Genomic DNA, 22,454 nt, shown 5'->3' with positions numbered 1-22,454 from the left:
CAGCCCCTCCTCTGGCCTTTGTCTCTTTCCAGGACCAGGAGGCCACCTGATCTCTTTGTTCTCCAACACTTTCAATTGGCACCTTTGCAGGGGAGGGGCCCAGGCCATCAGTTGCCAGGAGACAGGGTGTCAGTCATCCTCTGTGCAGACAGCATCACACTGGCCCTCTAAGGCTCTGCAACAACCACACACCCTTATCCCACCACCTAGATACTTAAGAAAGGCATAGAGGAAACTGAGGCACCCACACAGTATTCAGAGAAAACATTAAGAACATTCCCACTTCATCACACCATCATGTCTACCTATTTCTTCCTTTCTTTTGGTTTTGGGTACAGTTTCATAACTTGCTATTCATATAGCAGAGCCAATCACATTTTATCTAAGAAGCACATTTCCTATTTGCTATATCAGCTAGCAAGTATGTGGTTAAAAGCTAAAAGCAGCAAAGAGTCCTGTGGCACCTTATATACTAACAGACGTATTGGAGCATGAGCTTTCGTGGGTGAATACCCACTTCGTCGGATGCAAGCTACTTTAGGCAACGATAAAAACTGGTTATGAAAATAGGTCATACCTAGAGAGATTTCCATTCCTTTCAAGAGGGCACATTCTAAATTAGTTCAATAAGCTCAAAGCCAGGTAAACCTTTTTTGTTCCCTTGATGTAACCTGTATGGCATTCTGCGAGCTCTAGGCCTCTTTGGCAACAACACTGATGACAAACTTCAGCCAAAGCCATGGTTGTTTTTTGACCTTTCTGAGTAAGTGGATCTATTAGCAGGAAGAGTACATCTCATTGTTATGTATCCCTGAATCTGGACAGTTCAGTGTGAGTATGTTGTCCAGTATATGGCGGTAGAAAATTAATAAAAATAACTCAAGTTGCATGGGACTATCCCAGATTTTCATGTTGCACCTTTGAGTTCACTGTACATTTCAGCAGTGAAGATGCAGAAAAAGAGCCCAAGTTGCTTCTTTGGATTCTTCTGCCTTGTTGTAGAAATTAGAGATGGAAAAGACCTGATGAATAATTCACTCTGTATTATTTTCAGGGTAGGATTGTTCCCTATTGTACATTTCCTAGTGATTTGTCCAGTCGAATTTTAAAAATCCCAGCACTGGGACTCCTCCTGCCTGAGACACCTCAGTGTCAGAATTGTTTTACTCTGATATCCAGTCTGAGGGTAAGGCTACACTACCAGTGCTACAGTGCCACAGCTGCAGCTACACAACTATAGTATGGACACTGACTACAGTGACAGGGGTTTTCTGTCACTATGATAAATCCACTCCCTTGAGAGGTGGTAGTTAGACTGACAGAGGAATTCTTCTGTCTGCCTGGTGTGTCTACAGTGGGAGTTAGGTCAACTTAACTACATTGCACAGGGCATGAAATTTTTCATAGTAATGTAGCTAGGACAACCTACATTTTAGGTGTAGACCCAGCCTCAATATTTCCTCTGTTAATTTCACTTCATGACTCCTTGGTTATATCCTTGCATACCACATTAGGGTTGCCAGACATCCAGTTTTTGACTGGAATGCCTGGTCAACAAGGGGCCTTGTCTGCTCCAGTCATCGCTGCTAAAAGTACCATCAGCAGTGCAGTGGGGCTAAGGCAGGTTCCCTACGGCTCCTGGAAGCAGCTGGTATGTCTGGCTCCGAGACACAGGAGTGACCACAGGGGCTCTGCATGCTGCCCCTGCCCTGGGCGCCAGTTCTGCAGCTCCCATTGGCCAAGAATCACAGCCAATGAGAGCTGCAGCAGTGGTGTGCAGAGTGCCCGGCCCCCTGCCTAGGAGCTGGACATGCTGGCCACTTCTGGGAGCTGCCTGAGGTAAGAACCACCACCCAGAGCCTGCACCTCAAACCCCCTCCCGCACCCCAACCCCCTGCCCCAACACTGAACCTCCTCCTGCACCGCAAACTCCTGCCCCAGTTTGGAACCCCCTCCAGCACCCAAACTCCCTCCCAGAGCCTGCACCCCAACCCCCGTCCCAGCCCTGAGCTCCCGCCCACACCCAAACTCCTTCCCAGAGCCTGCACCCACTCCTGCACACCAACCCCCTGTACCAGCCCTCTCCCGCATTTCAGCTAGAATTACACTAGACTTGGTCAAGTATTAACCCTTTTTGTAGAGAGTGCTGATTAATCTTTGATGTATAATCATGCAGAGTGATGCTAACAATCTACATGCAGAGTGATGATGACCTTTCTGCCCCGTGATGTGATGTCTCTGCATGTGGGGAGAGGATGGGAAAGTGGTATGTGTGCATACACATGTTTAGGGTTGTGTTTTTATTTTTCAGCCAAAGTGCAACAATTCATATCTCATTTGATGTCTACTGTCAACCTGAGGTCTTTTTTCATCATTACTGCTTCTCAACTTTTTCCTCCCTGTTGAACATATGCACAGTGTAAACCAAATCTCCCTGTCTTTTTGCAGTCACCCAGATAATTACTGAATATTTTGTCTAATATTTTGCTGCCATATATGATTGTTATAAAGCCAGACCTATAGATTTATTGAAATTTATGCAAATATAAAGACCATCTTTCCATTCATTAGAAATATCCTTAACATAACTTAAAACCCATATAAAAAGTTCCCTTCCCTTCATTATGACTAAGCAGCAATCCCTTCTCCCTTGACCCTCAGCAAACCAGTTAAATTAAACTACAAGAATCCTCACCTTTTCCAGTTCTTTCCTACCCTCATGATTCTTCCCACCTTTATCAAATAGGCATGAGCTTTGCAACATGCCCTGAAGGTCTGGGGCTGTTTTAGGACCAGGAGAGGGAACAATTTGAAAAGTTGAGGGGGCTTCACAAAGAACATCTTGCCAGTAGCTCTTTTCATTCATACCAAGGAGCTCCAACTTGTGAGTCTCTGTTGATTGCAACAGCAGCAGTATAGCCTAGGGAGAGGCATCTCTAAGGTAGTGTTTAAGCCATTTGTGGATGTATAGATTGATACCAATACCTTTACTTCTACCACAAAAACAGCAGACAACCAGAACAGATCATAGAGCACTGGAATACTGTGCTTCATTGCATGATACTCTGCTTTAATGACTGAGCTGCTGAATTCTACACTGGCCTCAGTTTCCAAGTGGGTTTAAGGTATAACCCATATAGGCTATGTCTATACTAGCGCTTTTGTCAGTAAAACTTTTGTTGGTCAGGGTGTGAAAAACACACATCCCTGCCTGACATAAGTTACACTGACAGACGCGCCAGTATGGACAGCGCTATGTCAGTGGGCAAGCAGGTACCGCTGCTTATTGAGGGTGGCTTAATTGTGCTGACAGGAGCGCTCTCTCTTGTTGGCATAGAGAGGCTACACGGGAGACCTTACAGCAGAGCAGCTGCAGCCATACAGCTGTGTCACTATACGGTCTGTAGTGTAGACATAGCCATAGTGTGTGGTGAGGTAGTCTAACCTCAAGGTGACAAAGGCCTGGATGACAGCTGCAAGATCTACAGTCAGAGAAACAGTCTTAACCTCCTGGCCATATGTAAATGTAAAAGTCCTTGCTCTTGCCTGATGGCTGTTGCCTTGCTACTACCTGACCTCCTGGAAACACTTAATCTAATCAGACCCCTCCATTGCAAATTTGAACTAATATTGGACACACATTTCATGAAGAAGCAGAAATTATATCCTTCAGTTGCTTCCTCAGACAACCAACAACACCTCAGTCCTGTTTGGACAGAACCTCAGCCATGCCCCAGTCTCAGCCAAAGGGGTTATGCCTGGCTACTCTCATATTACCATGGCTCCTCAGCAGTGGCATGGCACTTGGAGAGTTCTTCCATGGAGGCTTCAAGAGCCACAGGATGGCTTGTGTACATTTTTAATAGGCAATAGAAGTTAGTGTGTTCACATTCACTAAAATAGCACTCAATGACAGGGCAATTAGGGATGGGCAAATGGTATGAACTTTTCTTGTGTGAGAATACTTAGTCAAATTCTGAATTGTTTGCAGCCCTTGTGGCTTGCTTTTCTGTGAGCATTGATACAATGGTTTTCTGTTTACAAATATTTGGGGAATAGTTTATATAAATGCACATATGTAAACAGGCGTGTTTGCCTCATCAGTGTTGGCATTGGTATCATGTATTTGTGTCTTTGTAGGGAAGTGAGGGTGGTAGAAGGTGAAGCGAGACTAATGTGAAAAAGTGAGGTAAAAAATAAAACTGATCTTTAGGAGCAGCTATGCTCCCACCCCCTGATTTCAACCTGTGCTGTACACTGCACTGTGGCTGCTGCTGGTTGCCAATATGGAGTTCTAAAGTTAGCACCATAGGACTCTCCAGACCTTCTACAGCTCCCTGTGGCTTTCTGCACTAGTGCCCTCTCCTTCCACCTCCAACCTGTCACCAACCAATCACGTAAAACAGTACTATTTGACCTTGGGGACCAGTTGCCCACACTGCCTATCAAATACACCCAGAGGCCAAAGTATGCTTGAAAAAGTTTGATATTCAGAATCGTTTTGTGAATAGTAAGGGGTTTGTAGCTGCTGGAGCAAAGTTCATTGCACATGAGGCTCCTTGCATCCCTTCATTCTACTCCCACAAACTCCCTGTGAGCCACCATCCCACACCCCTCTATTTCAGGGACTCCCTGCAACTCCTCCAATAGCCCCTCTGGTGGTGGGGTTGTGTGTACCCCTCAATTCCTTCCTGTCAGTGGCTCTATGCCACCCATTTCCACTCCATTCTCCCTACTCCCTAAGCCAGGTGCTCTCTGTGCACCACTTTCTCCATACCATGGTCTCCCACTCCCATTTGCTAGGGTTTCAGTGTGCCCTCTTCTACAGCAGGAGCCCCCTTCTCCCTTGCATGTGTGCACCTCTGTTCCCCATTCTCCCTGCATAGCAGGGGCTCTGAGTGTGCACATTTAGCCCATATCCCCACTTTCGGCCAGGGAGTATGTCCCCCGTTGCCTCTTCCCACACATAGCCTTTATGCTAGGGGCTCTATATGTCCACCTTTCCCCATTCTTCTCATCACCCCACCATTCAGGATGTCCACATGTTCACCACTATTGGGAGGCTGGGTAGAGCAGAGTTAGGGGTATTGTTCTGCTGGCAGATGTTAATGGGTGCCATCAACCAGCTCTTCCATGAACAGACAGTTACAGAGGTGCTTGAGTCCGTAGCTGTGAAAAACAGATTACAGGGATGCCATGTCTCCCATTTTCCCCCTTTCAGTTTTTCCAATCTCCCTCCTTTTCCCAACCCTGAATCAATAGGGTTCCGCTCACTGACGCCTAGAACATTCTCAGAAATTTTGGAATTGATTAGATATGAAGTCCAACAGTTCTCATGTTGTAGATAAACAGAAATGCCATCAAGGTGGGTGTAAGGCCTTGCAAGCTGTGCCAAAGAGTGATCTATGCATCACAAATTGAAATGGGCTGTGTTTGCTGGGGATAAATTGTTCACATAGAGTGGCTGAGACAGCTCTTGTGCTTAGGACAGGGATTTTGTGAGCACCTGCCTGGAGTGTGACTGTTATTTACTCATTTCCATTGTGCCTCTCTTCCTGGCATCTCAGCACTTCAGCTACAGAGACTAAAACAAGAACAAACAAAATCTGTTTTGAATTTTGAGGCTCTTTCTTTTCCACTTCCTCTCAGTAGTGGTACTTGCTTCAGTGGTATCACCCAGCCACAGGCAGAAGCCCTTCTCTGTGTTGGCATCAGGGAGTTGTAGTTAAATAGGGTAGAATATTAGGTAGCTAGATAATAGTCACGCTGCCTCATGTTAGGGCTCTCTCCTTTGCCATGGAATCCTCTGATACCCTGATTTGGGAAGCTGATCTTCCAAACCCCAGAGTTTAAACTGGGACAAAGGAAATGGGAGAGCCACATTTTTTTCCTCACCATCTTTCCATTTTCAACCAGCAACAATGAGACTCGACCTGCCACTACCACTGCTGTCCCAGTGCCCCACTTTGAGCAGTGGCTTGCCACAGTGTCTGCACTGCAGGCAAATGGTTTGTTCTGTACCTACAGATTTATTTCCATCTGTCCAGATGCTTACCTAGCCGGTAGCTGTGCAGAAGCCATTTCCCAGGGAAATTCTGTGTAGACACAGCCTCTGTGTCATAAGTATTATTCGTTAATTATTATTATGGTGCCTTGCAAGGCATTCTGAGCTAATTAGTAGGTTTTTTGATCTTGACTCATTAATTGGGGTGGCCTCTGACTCAGATCCCTAATTATTGATGTGATGGTTGCTGCTCTGTAATTAGAGGAGGAAGCTGTTGCTAATTCTGCAGTCATTTCTCTTGTTCCTCTTCCTTTACACTGGGGGTTAGTGGCTTGGGTGGTTAGGGATAATTCCCTTAAAATTAGGAGCCTAACTCAAGCCTTAAATTTCACTGTTCCATCATCACTTATTTGCCAAGACCTGATCTCAGGGCTCTTCATTTCTACAGAGGTGCAAAATGGGAGAAGCAGAGCTGTACCCTTCCCAATCCACTGTGAAAGAAGTGGGGAAGCACAGGACCCTGGCCTCCTTCATATCACACACCTTCCGGAGATATGGGAATTCTGACTGGCCCAGCCTTCACCTGGCCAGCACCATCTGTGAAGGATGTAGGAAGTAGGGTGTCCCAATTTTATAGGAACAGTCCTGATTTTTGGGTCTTTTTCTTATATTGGCTCCTATTACCCCCCCCCCCCAACCCGCACCCCCTGTCCTGATTTTTCACATTTGCTGTCTGGTCACCTTAGTAGGAAGTGCTGGGCCCTTTACTTAGCTTTAGGAGTATGTGAGGGTATTAACTTCTACAAGAAATCACAGCGCCTCTAACTCAGGCCTTGGCAGCTACAAGCATTTTTTCAGTAGATTTTCACCATTCTCTTGGCTGTGGAAATCAGGTATTCTGGATCTCCTAGAAACATCCTTCGGGGCCACCTGGCACAACTGCATATTTCACTGGTACAGTTAGAACTTGCCACCCATGCAGAGGTTGGATATTTTTCATAGTCAAAACAAATTTTTAAAATTTTTAAAATAGCTGAATTTGCTACCTGCAATAACTCTAAATGAGCAGGGCTGAGGCACGAGCTCATTGTGCATGCTGTGAAAGCAATAAAATTTAATTAATACCTTGAAGAGCAAATATCTCAGTTCCTACCTGAACACCAAGGGTTAAAGAGCAGTACAAAGTGCCCCAGGAACTTGGAGGAGACCTTGTTGCCAGAGGTGATCTGGAGGCTCAGTTTGTAACGTCCAATGACTGCATTAGCTGGGCTGGATATTGAGAAATTCATGTAGCTGGACTCACTGGGTCCTTGAACTGCAGTCCAGCCACTAGCCCCCGCCTCAGAGAGGTTAAAGATGGCCTTGGTGTGATGTGCCTCTGAAGGGGCTGGCCCTGGCAGAGAGAACAACAAACAGCAGTGTTTACTAAGAATGGGTATTTGTTTGTGGGTCATAGTCAGAGTTCCACACTGATACAAATCTCAGACTTACCATGAGCACATTAGAGACACACTGTTACAAAAGTGAAATGAGTGAGGGGAAAGAACTTGTCGATGAGAGGGAAGCTGAAATGGGGAATCCTCTGTGAGGGGGGATTAGTGGTATCTGTAGGAGTTACCTATTTCTGTGACGAATGCTAAGTTGTCCCCCGTCTGCCATGGCCTGTTGAACCACAGGGTGATGATGAAGCCTTGCCCTCTCCTCACAATCAGCTCTGCATGGGTATATCTGTCAGTATGGTGTGCGCTAGTGTTGGCTTTAGGATGCCAGCTGATTTGTGTTGGTGTGAGATCTATAAAATAAGAGAGAAGAGCTGAAGAAATAGCCAGTATATTTAATTCCCAGAGGCAGAAGTCAGTCACTGGCAGCAGGGACCTCCTTGAGGCTGGAGAAGTCACAGGTGCAGGGATTTTGCTGCTGGAGGATTGTTGGACTGAAGAGAAGACTCAATGGTTAATGAGGGCTTGAAGAGCTTGTTGTGTTGGGTTCTGTTACATTCATCTCAAATGATATAACAAGCTTCCACATTTCATGTAATGAAGTCATTAAAAGAAAAGTATTGCTATGTCATTATCACACTTTACAAGGATGGGCAGGTGGCATTTCAGACAAGGCAGCAGAAATTAGAGTGGACACTAGTCCCTGAAGTGCTAGGAATCTGTCTAACTGGGGTAAAAAGGGGGACAGGATAATGGACTGTCAATATTAAAATGAAGGAAGAGTTAGTGGGGTATAACAAGGAGTAATAGGATTACATAAAAAGGTTTAATTTAGAACATAATTTAGGCTGAATAGCTGGGAAAACTTGACAGGCTGCAGAATAGTCTCCTGAGGGAAACCTAGGATTTTTAAAAACTGGGTTGGACAGATTTCTTTCATCTCTCTAATTAGAATATGAAGTCCTCTTCTTAGGACCCAATTCACTATTGCCCTCCACCTTGAATAGCCATTTACACTAGAGAAAAGTAGGTATAAAATGCTATGATTCAGATTTGTAGTATTTTACACACACTTTGCACTTGTATAAATGATTACACAAGGTTAGGGTGACCAGACGTCCTGATTTTATCGGGACTGTCTCGATATTTACTTGTTTGTCCCACGTCCCGACCGATGTTTGGTCGGGACGTGAATTGTCCCAATATTTTGCCCTCCGGCGCAGACGGAGGAGGCTCTCTCCCCTCCCCCCAATTTTTCCTATGCTCCGGCGGCTCTTGGGTTTTTTTTTGTTTTGTTTTTGTTTTTTGCTCTGCCAGCACCCCGCCGCAACCCGATATTTCACATCTCTCATCTGGTCACCCTACACAAGGTGGATGGCAGCAGAAGTTGAAACCCTAGTTTCTACATACAATCTACAGGATCACAAATACAGCTGACAGTAATAACAAAACAACATTACAATGCAGTGCAATTGTAAATTACAATGCAAAACTGCCCTCTGAAATAAGCAATCTATGCAGATACTTCCAATAAATGCCTCTTAAGAAAACACTTTTAAGGACGTGATTAATATGCTGATGAACACTCAGATTACACATTGAACTCACCTGCCATTCTCTCTCTCTCTCTCTCTCTCTCTCTGTATGAACTGTATATATCTTCTACTTAATTCCTCAGGGAAATCTCATCCACATTAATAATAAAGATCAAAGTCTGCTTCTGTCATCTGAAATTCAAGAGAGTTGGGTGAGGTGCTTGGCAGTTGTAATTGATCCCTGTAAACTTGTCAAATATAATTAGCCAGTTCCTATAATTTATGTCAGTTTAATGCCAATTTTCCTGCTTAACATGGGGTGTAACTGAGGGAAGAGATGATGAACTTGTTTACTCAGAAGAAGTACATTTGCCATGACAAGTAGAACTTCTTACCGGGAATCCTAGGTAAGCCATGAATAAATCACATTTAGGGGTGAGGAAATAGTGAGTGGGAGTATATGAGCCATATGGAACTCAGGGTCACTTCTTGCTTGAAGAGTGACTTCTTTTTTTTGCTTGTTTAGCAGCAGCAGCAGTATATATATATATATATATATATGTATTGTTTGCAAAAAGCTACTTTCTCTGTAATATGCTGAATTTTCACCTAGATCAAGTTTATACCTATTTGCTGCTCTGTCTGTGTTGTATCTGCTCTGGGAATAATTAGAAATTGTCACTCCAATTTTCTGTCTCATATTTGGATAGCACCCATCATTGCAATATGCAACCCCTTCTAGATAAAAGGAATAAAGTATTTTTTGTGGGGAAATGGCTCCTGTCAGCTCCAACAGCCTTTTCTCAGCTCTCATTAAAGACTTAACAAGAAAGCTGTCTCGTTTTTAGTTTCAAAGAGTAAAACCTAGGAAAAAACAGAACAAACCCCAGTAGTTATTTTCCTGGCAAAAGTCATAACTAAATGACTAGGTTAGACCTTATTAAAATGATTTCCCAAAACTGTTTTTAGAAATCTCCTTGTTTAAATATCTCCATGGTTGAGAATCTCCCTTAGTGGGAGCCCCAACCTGATGATGTAGATTAGAACTCAGAAAAGGCAGAACAATTTGAATATGGAGGAAACCAGGAGGCTTCAAAAGTTGAGGGCAGTTTTCTTTATTTATCAGTACTGTATCCTTTAGATCAATAAAAATTAATATTCCTATAAGTTTCAACTACTGTTTGAAACTTTCTACTTCATCCTCCAAAAAGGAATCAAGTTTCAGCATTCAGGGTAGCCCTCTGCATTTGATTCAGAAAGAGGAACATTGCCCACTCTCCACATCAGGAAGCATGGCTCTCTTGTGACTAGTCTGTATCTCCACTGACATTTTGATTTCAAAGGTTGCTCCTTTTTTTGTAAGTGGTCAGAGCCAGGCTGTTCAGACTCTCAAAACTCCCGCTGGGAACTCCCTTGAGCTCATTTGATTGCTGCTTATGGAGTTCAGTCATTTTTTCCCCTCCTCACCTTAGATTCACCCTTCTTTGTATCCACCAGGGCCACAGACTCTGACATTTACCTGGACCCAGCACCTAGTCCTAATAACAAACAGCCATCAACCAGTTCTGACCTTCAGGCACTCATTACTTGAAGTGTAGTGCCTTCACCAGTTTCCATACTGTTTCTGGAACATGACTCTTATTTTTCAAACTTTCTGGTTGTTACTCACATTGTTCATCAAGTCACATAACATTTTTCTGCCTCAGCTCCACCTCATTGACAACTGTAGAATGCCAACTGTGGTGTTCACCAAGACACTAAAAAGCTTTTAAACAAAAAACAACGACAACAACCCCCAGCCCCAATCAGAAATAGACAACAGTCATCCCGTGCCTTCAGTCACTCACCACTCTAAAGCATCGGTAGTTGCTTTCTGTAATCCTTCTGGAACACGACTGTCTTCCTACTCACAGTGTTCATTACGTTACAGTCATTTTTCTTACCTCAGCTCCACCCTCTCATTATCAACAATGGTTCATAGTGTTTTGTTCCTGCTTTCCTCCAGTTGTGGGGCTCTGAAGATGCTGTTCCATGTACCTCTTTCCTTGTTTCATAACTCAGAGAATTTCACCACAACGTTTTACTGCTGCCACTGTAAATTCCATCCAGTCCATCTCTTCTCCCTTTCTGTCTCTCTCCTCTCTCTATCCCTAGATGTTCCAGTAATGAGAATTATGATGTTTCAATCTTTCTCCTTATTTATTTCCCATACTCTTTGCATTTGTGTAAGGACACTCAAGTATGTTAACACTTGTGAAACAGAAGATTAAAAATAAAACAACCCAACTTCTGCCTTACTTTGTGTCTTGGAAGTGCATAAGACTCAAAGACAAAAGCTCTCCCTTTTCCCCCATCTTGCCTAGTTTAAAGCTCTTTAAACAAATCTTGCCAGCTGTGAATCCAAGAGGCAATTCTTCTGCTTAAGTGGAGACAAATGCTATGTCTACACTAGAGACCTTACAGCAGCACGGAGAACTCTCCTGTTGGCACAATTAAACCACTCCCAATGAGCCGCGATAGCTGTGTCTTCTTCTGACATAGCGCTGTCCACACCAGCACTTCTGTCAGTGTAACTTACGTCACTGAGGGGTGCATTTTTCAGACCCCTGAGAGATGTAAGTTATACCAACAAAAGTGCTAGTGTAAACCAGTTGCTATTTAAAGTCTCTCTGAATATTCCTTCCATATTCCCAGGTTCTGTTCAGACTGTCTAATCAATCTAGGTATTTGTATTACTCCTCGTGGTGGTGCATCTGTGTCTGATCTTAATTTTATCCAGTCCTCCTTTACTTTAGTCACTTGTTCCTATAAAGTACAGTGGGCATTCTGAAGGATATACACCACTATTTTTCTCCCCCAGCCTGGTCTGCAGAAAGCAGCACTCTATACTACACTGTTCTGTTAATCTGGGTCACAGATATCTTGGGCCAGGATCTTCACTATAGAGTGCACAGCCAGATGTGCTTGAGCAGCCCTTCTTCTCAAGGGCATAAAATCTATTGTGGTCGGTGCATCTGCTATTATTTTGCACTGCTTTAACCTCTTCCATCCAAAGTTCTGAAAACAATTCAGAATAATTAATTAGTCCTCACAATGGTCTAGTGAGGTAAGGAAGCATTATAATATTTACAGAATAGGGAAACTGAGGCATGGGGAGGCTAAATGACTTGCCCAGGGTTACATGGTGAATCTATGGCAGAGCTGGGAATAGAGCAGAGGCCTTCTGACTTCCAGACTTGTGCTTTTAAGCATAAAATAATCTATCCTTGATAAGTTTGGAAGTCGGTATTAATGCCTTTTGCATTTACTGTTCTTTCTGGTTGCCGTTGTGTCTTTCTTCTCCTCCATAACTGAGTCACGTGAACTCATCCTGAAGGGTCCTGGTTGTGTCTTCTTTCAAATTCTGTCTCGTTTGACTTTGATTTTTTTTTCCACAGTGATTTCATCTGTTGTTCAAGTTCCTCCATCCTCTCTTTCATGAAGATACCCAGGTTGCACCTCTGTTTAGTGTAGCCTTGTTACTCATCATTACAAAGAGGAAAGTCATGTGATTTCCACTGCAGATGCCACTCAACCCTTTCAGTATCCCAAATTGAGTTTTTAATTAAAAAACTAATCTCTTAATTTGTTGGCAGTGGTAAGTGTCCAGCTCTTTGGCTTCTCAAACTCCCTTGGAACTTCCATTACAGCTCATAAAGGACATGATTCTCCTCTCACTTATGTAAGTGCAACTTAATTGATTTCTGGGTTACACTGGTGTACGGTGAGTCAGAGCCTTGACAGCTGCCTCTGATTCACCCACTCATTACTGCTCATGGCTATGGCTACGCAGCGATTAAAAAAACCCCAAAGATGGCCTAGGTCAGCTAAGTTGGGCTCATGCTCTGCAGCTGAAAAATCATGGTATAGACATTTGGGCTCGGGCTGGAGCCCAAGCTCTGGGACCTTGCAAGGGCGGAGGGGCTTGGGTTTGGGCTGGAACCTAAGCTCTAAATGTCTACACAGCAATTTTTTGGTCCTGGAGCCCAAACCGTGTGAGCCCAAGTCAGCTGATGCGGGCCAGCCATGGATTTTTTATCCCTGTGTAGACAGACCTTAACTCTGCTGTTCACCTAGTCTACACAGAAGGAGTCCTAGAAATGTACAGTCAGCCCAGTGCCGTAACAAGGGCGAGGCGAGTGAGACACTTGCCTCAGGCGCACAAAGTCGAGGGGCGCAGAAAGTGGTGGAGAAAAAAAAAGCCGCTTGCACAGAGATATTTATCACCCAGATTATCTCCCCCACCTGCCACCCCTCCTGCGCCTCCCCCAAGTGTCCCCCCCGGCCCTGACTTACTTCCCCCAGCCCCTTCCTGGACCCGGAGCAGAGCAGCTCTATGTTGCCTCCCTGCAGCAACTGCTGCCGCAGGGTCCTAGTGCCCCCCATCTCACTGCCAGGGCAGACTGACTCTGAGCCTGCCCTTCCCTCTCAGACACTTTCATTTTCCAATGGGACCCTCCAGCAGCACAGGGCTCCCCCCACCCACAGTCACTGCTCCTGCCCCATGCTGGGCAAGGAGGCAGCCCCATCCCTCACTCCCAGTGAGGCTACAGTCAGGGGCAACAGCAGGGGAGGAGGCACACGCAGCACCCCCTGGCACCCACCACGGGGGAGGCGAGGGAGATTCCTGGACCTGAGAGGGGCCCTAGGAGCACATGCAGTGACAGTGGTGGGGGTAAGTGTGCTGCTGGGGGGGGCAGGAAGGGGGGCTCCTCTCCCAGAGCTTGCTGCTGCCGGCAGGGAAAGGGCTGGGGGGAGTCCTCCTCTCTGGCCCCTGTCCTGGAGTAGCCTGCCTGCACCCCAAACTCATCCCCACCCCAGAGCCCACACCCCCAGCCAGAGCTTTCACCCCCCCCACCGCATCCTCAACCCTCTGCCCGAGCCCTGAGCCCCTCCAGCACCCCAAACACCTCATCCCCAGTCCCAGCCAGAGTCCTCACCCCCCACACTCCAACCCTCTGCCCCAGCCCTGAGCCCCTCCCACACCCCAAACCTCCCATTCCCAGCCCCAGAGCCCTCACCCCTACTCTCGCCCTGCGCCCCTCCCACACTCCAAACCCCTCATCTGCAGCCACAGCCCTCACCCCTGCACCCCATCCCTCTGCACTCCTCCCATTCCCAAACTCCCTCCCAGAGCCTGCACCCTGCACCCTAATCCCCTGCCCCAACCTAGGGCCTGCACCCCAGACCTCCTCCCTCCCTCACCCAAACTCCCTCCCAGAGCCTTGGGTGGGTGGGTGGAGTTTGGGTGGAGGCAGGTTCTGGACACCACCAAAATTTCTACAAACCTGCCACCCCTGATCCTGCCCTGCAAACCTGAACTCCCAGCATTCTCAGGACACATGCTGATCCCTAGTGGACACTGCTGATTTCCAGCACCTCCCTCCTCTCTTAACCTGTGAGTCCCTCTCTGGATTGGAACTGGACTGGAACCAAAGACCATCTTGGAAGCAGCATTACCAGCCCAAGCAGTCAAAAATCATGAGTTGACCCCCCAAAATCACAGGCTCTACCACCGCCCCTTCATTCATTCTTCAGCAGCAATTGGGCGGCAGGCCCTTCCCTCCGAGAGGGACTGAGGGACCCGCTGCTGAATTGCTGCCGAAGAGCCGGCCCTGGGGGAGAGAGCAATTTTATATTCTTGCCTTGGGCACAAAAATACCTAGTTACGGCTCTGCCAGCCACTTCTTTTCTTAAATCACCAGACTCGATAGAGTATCAGAAGCTGTTCTGGCTTTTACATTTGTTTCCACACACTACTTCGTTAGCTAACAGTTAAGGTTACTAATTCAAAGAACATCTGCCATTGTACATGCTATTTAGAAACAAATATTAAAGACATGGAAATCAAGAGCTAAGATTAATTATGCCATTTTTTTTACCTCAAGCTTAACACACCCTTCATTAAAAGCACACCTCAGATTGGAATTTTCTGTCTGAAGAACACCTGAACAAGCTTAATGCCACCCTCTTTTCTTCCCTCCCTAGTTTCTTTTGTACCCAGCTGACAGACATCTCCCAAAAAGGGATTTAAATAGTCTAATTTCTGCCTCAGAGCTCTGTACTGCTCTGGAAGTTGATGGGTTTCCATATTTAATACGTTGCCGATAACCTTTCAATATTGGTGTTCCTAGCACTGATCCAGTCTGTAATGATGAAGATTCCAAAATCATTCTCACCTGTAAAATGTGCTGTGATTTATAGTGACCCCTTACATGATTCCTAAAGAGCTGTGTCAATGTTCTGAGAGCGATCAGATAGGCTGAAAAATCATGACATGTCAGAAAACAATTAAAATATCATTTTTGAATAAATAGCATAGCTACATCTTCAGCTGGACACCTGCCAAATTCTCAGAAAAATATTATTTTCATGCCCTAGTTCAGGCATCCCAATTTGCCCCTCAGTCATTCATTCATTCATCATTCATGCCCGTCACCCCAATCGGGGTATGGGCCGCCAACAACAGATCTCCAGAGTCCTCTATCCTGGGCCATTTGCTCTAACTGGTTCCAGGTATAGCCCATTTTTGTGCTATCAGCCTGAAGGTCGCGTCGCCAGGTGTTTCTTGGACGGCCTCTTTTCCGCTTGCCTTGGGGGTTCCACCCCAATGCCTGTCTGGTGATGTTGGTTGGCTGCTTGCATAGTGTGTGTCCTATCCAGCCCCACCTTCTCCTTCTAATTTCTTCCTCTACTGGGGGTTGACGGGTCCTCTCCAAGAGGTGGATGTTACTGATGGTGTCTGGCCAGTGGATCTGAAGAATCCTTCTAAGGCAGCTATTAATGAAGATCTGGATCTTCCTAGTGGTTGTATTAGTTGTCCTCCAGGTTTCAGCTCCATACAGTAGGACTGGTTTCACGTTGGAATTGTACAGTCGAATCTTTATTCCCAAAGATAGCTCTCTGGAGCTCCAGATGTTCTTGAGCTGTAGGAAGGCTGCTCTTGCCTTACCAATCCTTGCTTTGATGTCTGCGTCTGTGCCACCCTGCTGGTCGATGATGCTGCCTAGGTAAGTGAAGGACTGCACTTCTTCCAGGGGGCTTCCATTCAGTGTGACTGGGTCGTTGCTGATGGAGTTGATCTTGAGGATCTTGGTCTTGTCCTTGTGGATGTTGAGGCCGACCTGTGATGACGTGGCTGCCACTACGTTGATCTTCTCTTGCATCTGCTGTTTGCTGTGTGAAAGGAGTGCAAGGTCGTCGGCAAAGTCCAGGTCATCAAGCTGGGTCCATAACGTCCACTGAATTCCGTTCCTGCGCTCATAAGTGGATGTCTTCATAATCCAATCAATAACGAGGAGAAAGAGAAATGGAGACAACAAGCATCCTTGTCTGACTCCGGTTCGCACCTGGAAGCTGTTTGTGAGCTGCCCTCCATGGAGCACTCTACAGTGTATGCCGTTGTATGAGTTCTTGATCAAATTAACCACCTTCGCTGGGATGCCATAGTGCCGAAGGAGCTTCCAGAGGGTCTCTCGATCCACGCTATCGAACACTTTCTCATAGTCAACAACGTTGATGTACAACGAGGAGTTCCACTCCATAGATTGCTCGACTATGATGCGGAACTTTGCTATCTGGTCCGTGCATGATCTATTCTGCCGGAAGCCTGCCTGCTCATCTCGTAGCTGTGGATCGACTACATCCTTCATTCTCTCTAAAAGGACTCGGTTGAAGACCTTCCCTGGCACCGACAGAAGTGTGATTCCTCTGTAGTTGGCACAGTTGCTAAGGTCTCCTTTTTTGGGGATTTTGATGAGGTGTCCCTCTTTCCAGTCTGCCGGAATCACTTCTTCTTCCCATATCTTCTCAAAAAGGGGGTACAGCATTTCCACTGAAGCATCCAGGTCTACTTTCAGGGCCTCTGCTGGAATACCGTCAGGTCCAGCCGCCTTCCTGTTCTTCATCATGATGATGGCTTTTCTGATCTCGTCTCTGGTTGGTTTGTCACAATTGATTGGAAGGTCCTTGTTGGCTGGGTCGATGTCTGGTGGATTTGGTGGTGCTGGTCTATTCAGGAGTTCCTCAAAGTGCTCCGCCCATCTGTTCATCTGTTGTTCTATTCCTGTTATAGACTTTCCCTGTTTGTCTTTGACGGGACGTTCTGGCTTGCTGAACTTTCCAGACAGTCGCTTGGTGGTGTCATACAGCTGTTTCATCTTGTCGCTGTATGCTGCCTGCTCCGCTTCTGCTGCCAGTCCATCCACATAATCTCTCTTATCCTTCCTAATACTCCTCTTCACTACTCTGTGAGCTTCAGCATACTCTTTTTGAGCTTTGGCCTTTGCTGCTCTAGTCCTGCTGTTGTTAACTGCTGCCGCCTTCTTCTTTCTGTCTTCTATCTTAATCAAGGTCTCTTCTGTAATCCACTCTTTCTGCTGGCGTTTCTTAATTCCAAGCACTTCCTGGCATGCTAACCTAAGTGTCTCTCTCACTTTCTGCCATCTGTTGAGTACACTGTCTTCCTCTTCCTCAGACCGATCCTGTAAATCCCAGTCTAAAGTTAGGATAAAAACAGGACTTAGAATGAGTTTAAATTCCACTGTGGTGTGGTGACTAATATCCCTTCTATTTCTTTCCCACCCATATGCAGAATCCAAGCGCCAGCCTAAATTCTATGCATGCGAGCAGGAAGAGTGGGAGAATTGGGGGCAGAAAGGGAAGCCGTGGAGGAGGAACAGCAAGGGGAAGGGGAGCTCCCTTGCCTCCCAAACTAAGGGAACGACCGTAGGAGGAAGGCGAACCCTGCTCCCCACCTGAAAGGAGCAGCAGGAAGACAGGGAGCTTCAGATCCCTTTCCCTTAAGGTTGGGGGAGGAAGAGCAGCAGCAGCTGTGGAGGAAGGTGGGGAGTGGAGGACAAGGGGAGTCTTACAGCCCCCCTCTCCTCCAGAGGGAGGCAGAAGCAGATGTCTTTTGATGAAAACCTGTGGCAACTGAGCCCATTCTGCCACCTTCTCTGAGTGTGTTGCCATTTTAGACTGAGAGTCACCCTACCAGGTTAAAGATGCACATGCTTGATCATCTTCTCAGTTATTTCCCACACTGCTGTCAGGGACCAGGGTGTGGGTGGCAGGGGCTACATTTCAGATTTGGGATGTGGGTGGAAACTTAACTGTGATTTCAGGGGCTACTTAGGCACCTGAAAACTCTTAAGGGTTTTTTTTTTTTTTGTAGATAACTTAGAATGGGGGTCGGCAACCTTTCAGAAATGATGTGCCGAGTCTACATTTATTCACTCTAATTTAAGGTTTTGCGTGCCAGTAATACATTTTAAAATTTTTAGAAGATCTCTTTCTATAAGTCTATAATATAAAACTAAAATATTGTTGTATGTAAAGTAAATAAGGTTTTTAAAATGTTTAAGAAGCTTCATTTAAAATTAAATTAAAATGCAGAGCCCCCCCGGACTGGTGGCCAGGACCCGGGCAGTGTGAGTGCCACTGAAAATCAGCTCGCGTGCCGCCTTTGGCACGTGTGCCATAGGTTGCCTACCCCTGTTCTAGGTGCTTTTGAAAATCCCACTAGGTGCTTTAAATATCTTTGAACATCTGACCCTTAGTCTCTCTATGCCTCAGTGCCCCATCTGTACAAAATACTGACTCTCTGCCCCAGGGGCACCTCTCCTCTGCAGAACTCACATTCCACACTAAGGCTTTGTCTACTCTACACACCTTTTAGGACACAGCTGTGCTACTACAGCCATGTCGCTAAAAGGCACTCAATGTAGCTGTTGTTTGTTGACAGGATAGAGCTCTCCTGCTGACACAAAACTCTTCCCCCACCCCCATGAGTGGCAGCAGCTCACACTGGTGCTTTTTGTTGGTAAAACTTTTGTTGTTTGGGGGTCTGTTTTTTTTTTTAAACACCCCTGAATGACAAAAGTTTTGCAACAAAATTCCAGAGTAGACAAAGGCTAGTGCTGTGCTGTATTTAAGAGCTCTGCCTGGGAGCACACCTCCTGTATGAAACTTGGGCAGGGGAGGCACCCCCCAAATGACCCCCCTGAGGTCTGGCCTTAGGGTAAGAGCCAGGAACCGGGAGTCAGAGCCAGATTCAGGAACCAGGCAAGGGAGCAGGCCTGGAGCAGAATGGAGTGGGACAAGAATGAGGTAGGAGCAGTTCTGAAGCGAGGCAGGCACAGGCACAATCACTGTTTCAGGTGTGAGAATTGCTGCTGAGTTTAAATGCAGACCTGTTGGTTCCTTGGTTCCTAAAAGAAGGATGTGGAAAAATTGGAAAGAGTCCAGTGGAGGGCAACAAATATGATTAGGGGGCTGGAGCACATGATTTATGAGGAGAGGCTGAGGGAACTGGGATTATTTAGTCTGCAGAAGAGAAGAATGAGGGGGCATTTGATAGCTGCTTTCAACTACCTGAAGGGGGGTTCCAAAGAGGATGGATCTAGACTGTTCTCAGTGGTACCAGATGACAGAACAAGGAGTAATGGTCTCAAGTTGCAGTGGGGGAGGTTTAGGTTGGATATTAGGAAAAACTTTTTCACTAGTAGGGTGGTGAAGCACTGGAATGGGTTACCTAGGGAGGTGGTGGAATCTCCTTCCTTAGAGGTTTTTAAGGTCAGGCCTGACAAAGCCCTGGCTGGGATGATTTAGTTGGGTTTGGTCCTGCTTTGAGCAGGGGTTTGGACTAGAAGACCTCCTGAGGTCCCTTCCAACCCTGATATTCTACAATTCTATGATTGTACTTTTCCTGTGGGGGGTGTGTGTTCATTCTGGGGGGCTTGGAACAGGTGCCCCTGGGGTGGAAGGGATTTTTCCTGCTGCATTCCTGTGCATGCTTTCTCTTCGCCAGAGCTGCCTGCAGAGCAGACTCCATCTCAGCTACAAGGGTGCTAAAGTTATACTGGTTATGCATTCGTGTTGATAGCCTATACTGGGGTCTATGTCATTGCATCTTCAGTGCTACTTTTAACTATGCTAGGTAGATGAAAGCTAGTGCAGGTATGTCTACCCAAGCTACAATCATACTGGTATTTGCATTGTAGATATACTGTCTGCCTAGAGGTCAGAGCCCTCTCTGCCACACTTCATCTGTCTTTATCTTTTTAAATTGTTCACTCTTTAGCATAAGGACTGTGACCTCCTCTGTTTGGAAAGCACCTGGTACAGCGTAGGTCCCACCAACTATCTCAACAGTGAAAAAGTTTTGGGGGAAGCGACAATAATGCTAGAGAAGAAGCTGAGGATCTAAAATGGGCTAAACCCAGGGTTGTGAGTTAAAACCTTGAGGGGGCCATTTAGGGATCTGGGGCAAAATCAGTACTTGATCCTGCTAGTGAAGGTAGGAGACTGGACTTGATGACCTTCAAGGTTCCTTCCAGTTCTATGAGATAGGTATATCTCCATATGTTAATAACGTAGGACAGCAGCTCTTCAATAGTGAATATCTTTTAGAAAAAACTTACAGAATTTAATAGAAAATTATATGCCTGTGATAGAATTCTGTAGGCTGGTTTAAAAGCCATAAAAAGAATCTTATTATTCTATATCTTTTTTTGAGTAATTTCTATAGAACCCTATTGGTTTCCATCCTTATTAAATTCTATAGAACCTTTTCATAAGAGTGACTTAAATTGTTGCAATATCCTGTCTTTTCTGCACAGTATAAGTCATGTTCAAAGTTAAAATAATATACAGTTTAGTGTTGCTCACTCTAGAAGGGTCTGGATCTCATAGTAGATTATAGTAGTACCTGGGGCCACAGGGAATAGTGTCCAAATTAAAAAAGGCATAAGAAAACCAGACACAATTAGGAGAGAAGTGCAGATAGTATATTTAAAATTTGGAAATTTACATCAGTACATGAAGAATCCCTGCTCTCATTGCATATTGAAATTGCATATTGAAATGTATAACTAGGGCCCTACCAATTTCACAGTCATAGGATTTAAAAAATCTTAAATTTCATGATTTAGGATATTTAAATCTCAAATTTCACGGTATTGTAACTGTAGGGGTCCTGACCCAACTCTGAAGGCAGCAGCACAGAAGTAAGGGTGGCATAGTATGGTATTGCAACCCTTACTTCTGCACTGCTGCTGGTGGAGCACTGCCTTCAGAGCTGGGCACCTTGCCAACAGCCACTGCTCTCCAGCCACCTAGCTCTGAAGGCAGCATGGAAGTAAAGGTGGCAATACTGCAACCCCCCCCCCCAGAAATCTTGTGACTGTCCCTGCCTGCAGGTATATGGGATCTTGGGGAGCAATTACCACACGGATGGGGTGCAAATTAATTTCTTTATTAAAGGAAAAAGTGGTGAGAATTTAACAATGAAATACGATGGGATGGGGTGTATAGGGGGTTTACAATAGACAATGATGGTGTGGGGGGTTTCTTATTGAACAGTGTAGGGAGTTCTAACAGTGGGGTACAGTAAGTGGGGTTTAGCACAATGGGATACAGTACAGTTAATAAGCAACTCAACTTTATATAGGAACAGCTCTAGATACAATGTGGAATGTAAAACATACCAAAAGGAAATGCAAAATAAAATAGTAGCTTCTATATAGAATGGTCAACAATCTTAGATAGAATGTATTAAGTGGTAGGTGGCCTTATACACAATGTAACACAATAGTATTAATGCAAATACAAAGTACATCAGAAAGGTGGAAGTAATATGTGAATCACAGTGCAATAATACAATATGGGTGATAAGTGACATTATGCAGTGTAGACTTAATTTGTGAGGCTGTGATAGCAAGAGTGTACCCAAAGGCTGGGTCAAGAAACAGGAGGGCGGGGGGGAATGATAGTGGCAACTGATGAGAGATGCAGCTGCAAGCAGGAGAGACTCTGAAGCCCTGCGAGGTAAGGACAACAGAGCAGTGTGTGTGTGGGGGGGGGGAGTTTGGGAAATTCAGAGGGTGATGCAGATGCAGGGGAAAAAAGCAGCAAGGGGTTTGGGAAGTTCAGAGGTGATGCAGACACAGGGGAAAAAAGCAGCAAGGGATTTGGGAAGTTCAGAGGTGATGCAGACACAGGGGAAAAAAGCAGCAAGGGGTTTGGGAAGTTCAGAGGGGGAGATTGGAACAGCAAGAACCTTATCTATCCTCTAATGACAAGCAGCTTCTACAAAGTAACAAAACAGGTACAGAATACAATCAGGCAATGACTTTTTAAATCTATCTTAACCAATGACTAGGCAAAACAACAAATATCACAATTCTAAGCAAACTGCAACAAGCAGCTATATGGAGCAACAAAACAACGAACTATAGCAAGGCAGGTGAGACTTACAAGCTTTACAATCTTAACAAACTATGACTTATTAAACTAAAGAAACAAAATCTATGGTGCACCTTATGCTATGGGGAAGTTACAGAGGGCAGAGTGGTATGTGCCCCAGAATACAGCTCCCAAGGCAGCCCCCAAGGAAGCCAAGGGAGGTGGCTGCAGCAATGGATACAGCTGAAAACC

At 45.6% G+C, this 22,454-nt stretch overlaps 2 protein-coding genes across 4 annotated transcripts in view; one reads left to right on the top strand and one right to left on the bottom strand.

The window, feature by feature from the left end:
• LOC123348665 (protein-glutamine gamma-glutamyltransferase 6-like) overlaps window positions 1-13,369 on the bottom strand; it is a 28,128-nt gene extending 14,759 nt beyond the window's left edge. Inside the window, exons 1-5 of one of the 3 annotated variants that reach the window (XM_044986257.1) lie at window positions 13,314-13,369; window positions 10,826-11,128; window positions 9,052-9,170; window positions 7,623-7,796; window positions 7,158-7,397 (exon numbers count right to left, since the gene is read on the bottom strand). In XM_044986257.1, the coding sequence (XP_044842192.1) occupies window positions 7,158-7,397; window positions 7,623-7,796; window positions 9,052-9,058 (421 nt within the window). In that variant the 5' untranslated portion in view covers window positions 9,059-9,170; window positions 10,826-11,128; window positions 13,314-13,369. Of the gene's footprint in view, window positions 1-7,157; window positions 7,398-7,622; window positions 7,797-9,051; window positions 9,259-10,825; window positions 11,129-13,313 lie in introns of those variants that run through there. The other 2 variants (XM_044986258.1, XM_044986259.1) reach the window with 2 other exon arrangements.
• CCNDBP1 (cyclin D1 binding protein 1) overlaps window positions 1-22,454 on the top strand; it is a 111,387-nt gene that overhangs the window by 54,568 nt on the left and 34,365 nt on the right. The window lies entirely within an intron of this gene.

Source organism: Mauremys mutica, chromosome 13, assembly GCF_020497125.1.
Source record: "Mauremys mutica isolate MM-2020 ecotype Southern chromosome 13, ASM2049712v1, whole genome shotgun sequence".
In the NCBI taxonomy this organism is placed as follows: domain Eukaryota; kingdom Metazoa; phylum Chordata; order Testudines; family Geoemydidae; genus Mauremys; species Mauremys mutica.
This window is presented reverse-complemented; position numbering and strand designations above follow the sequence as displayed.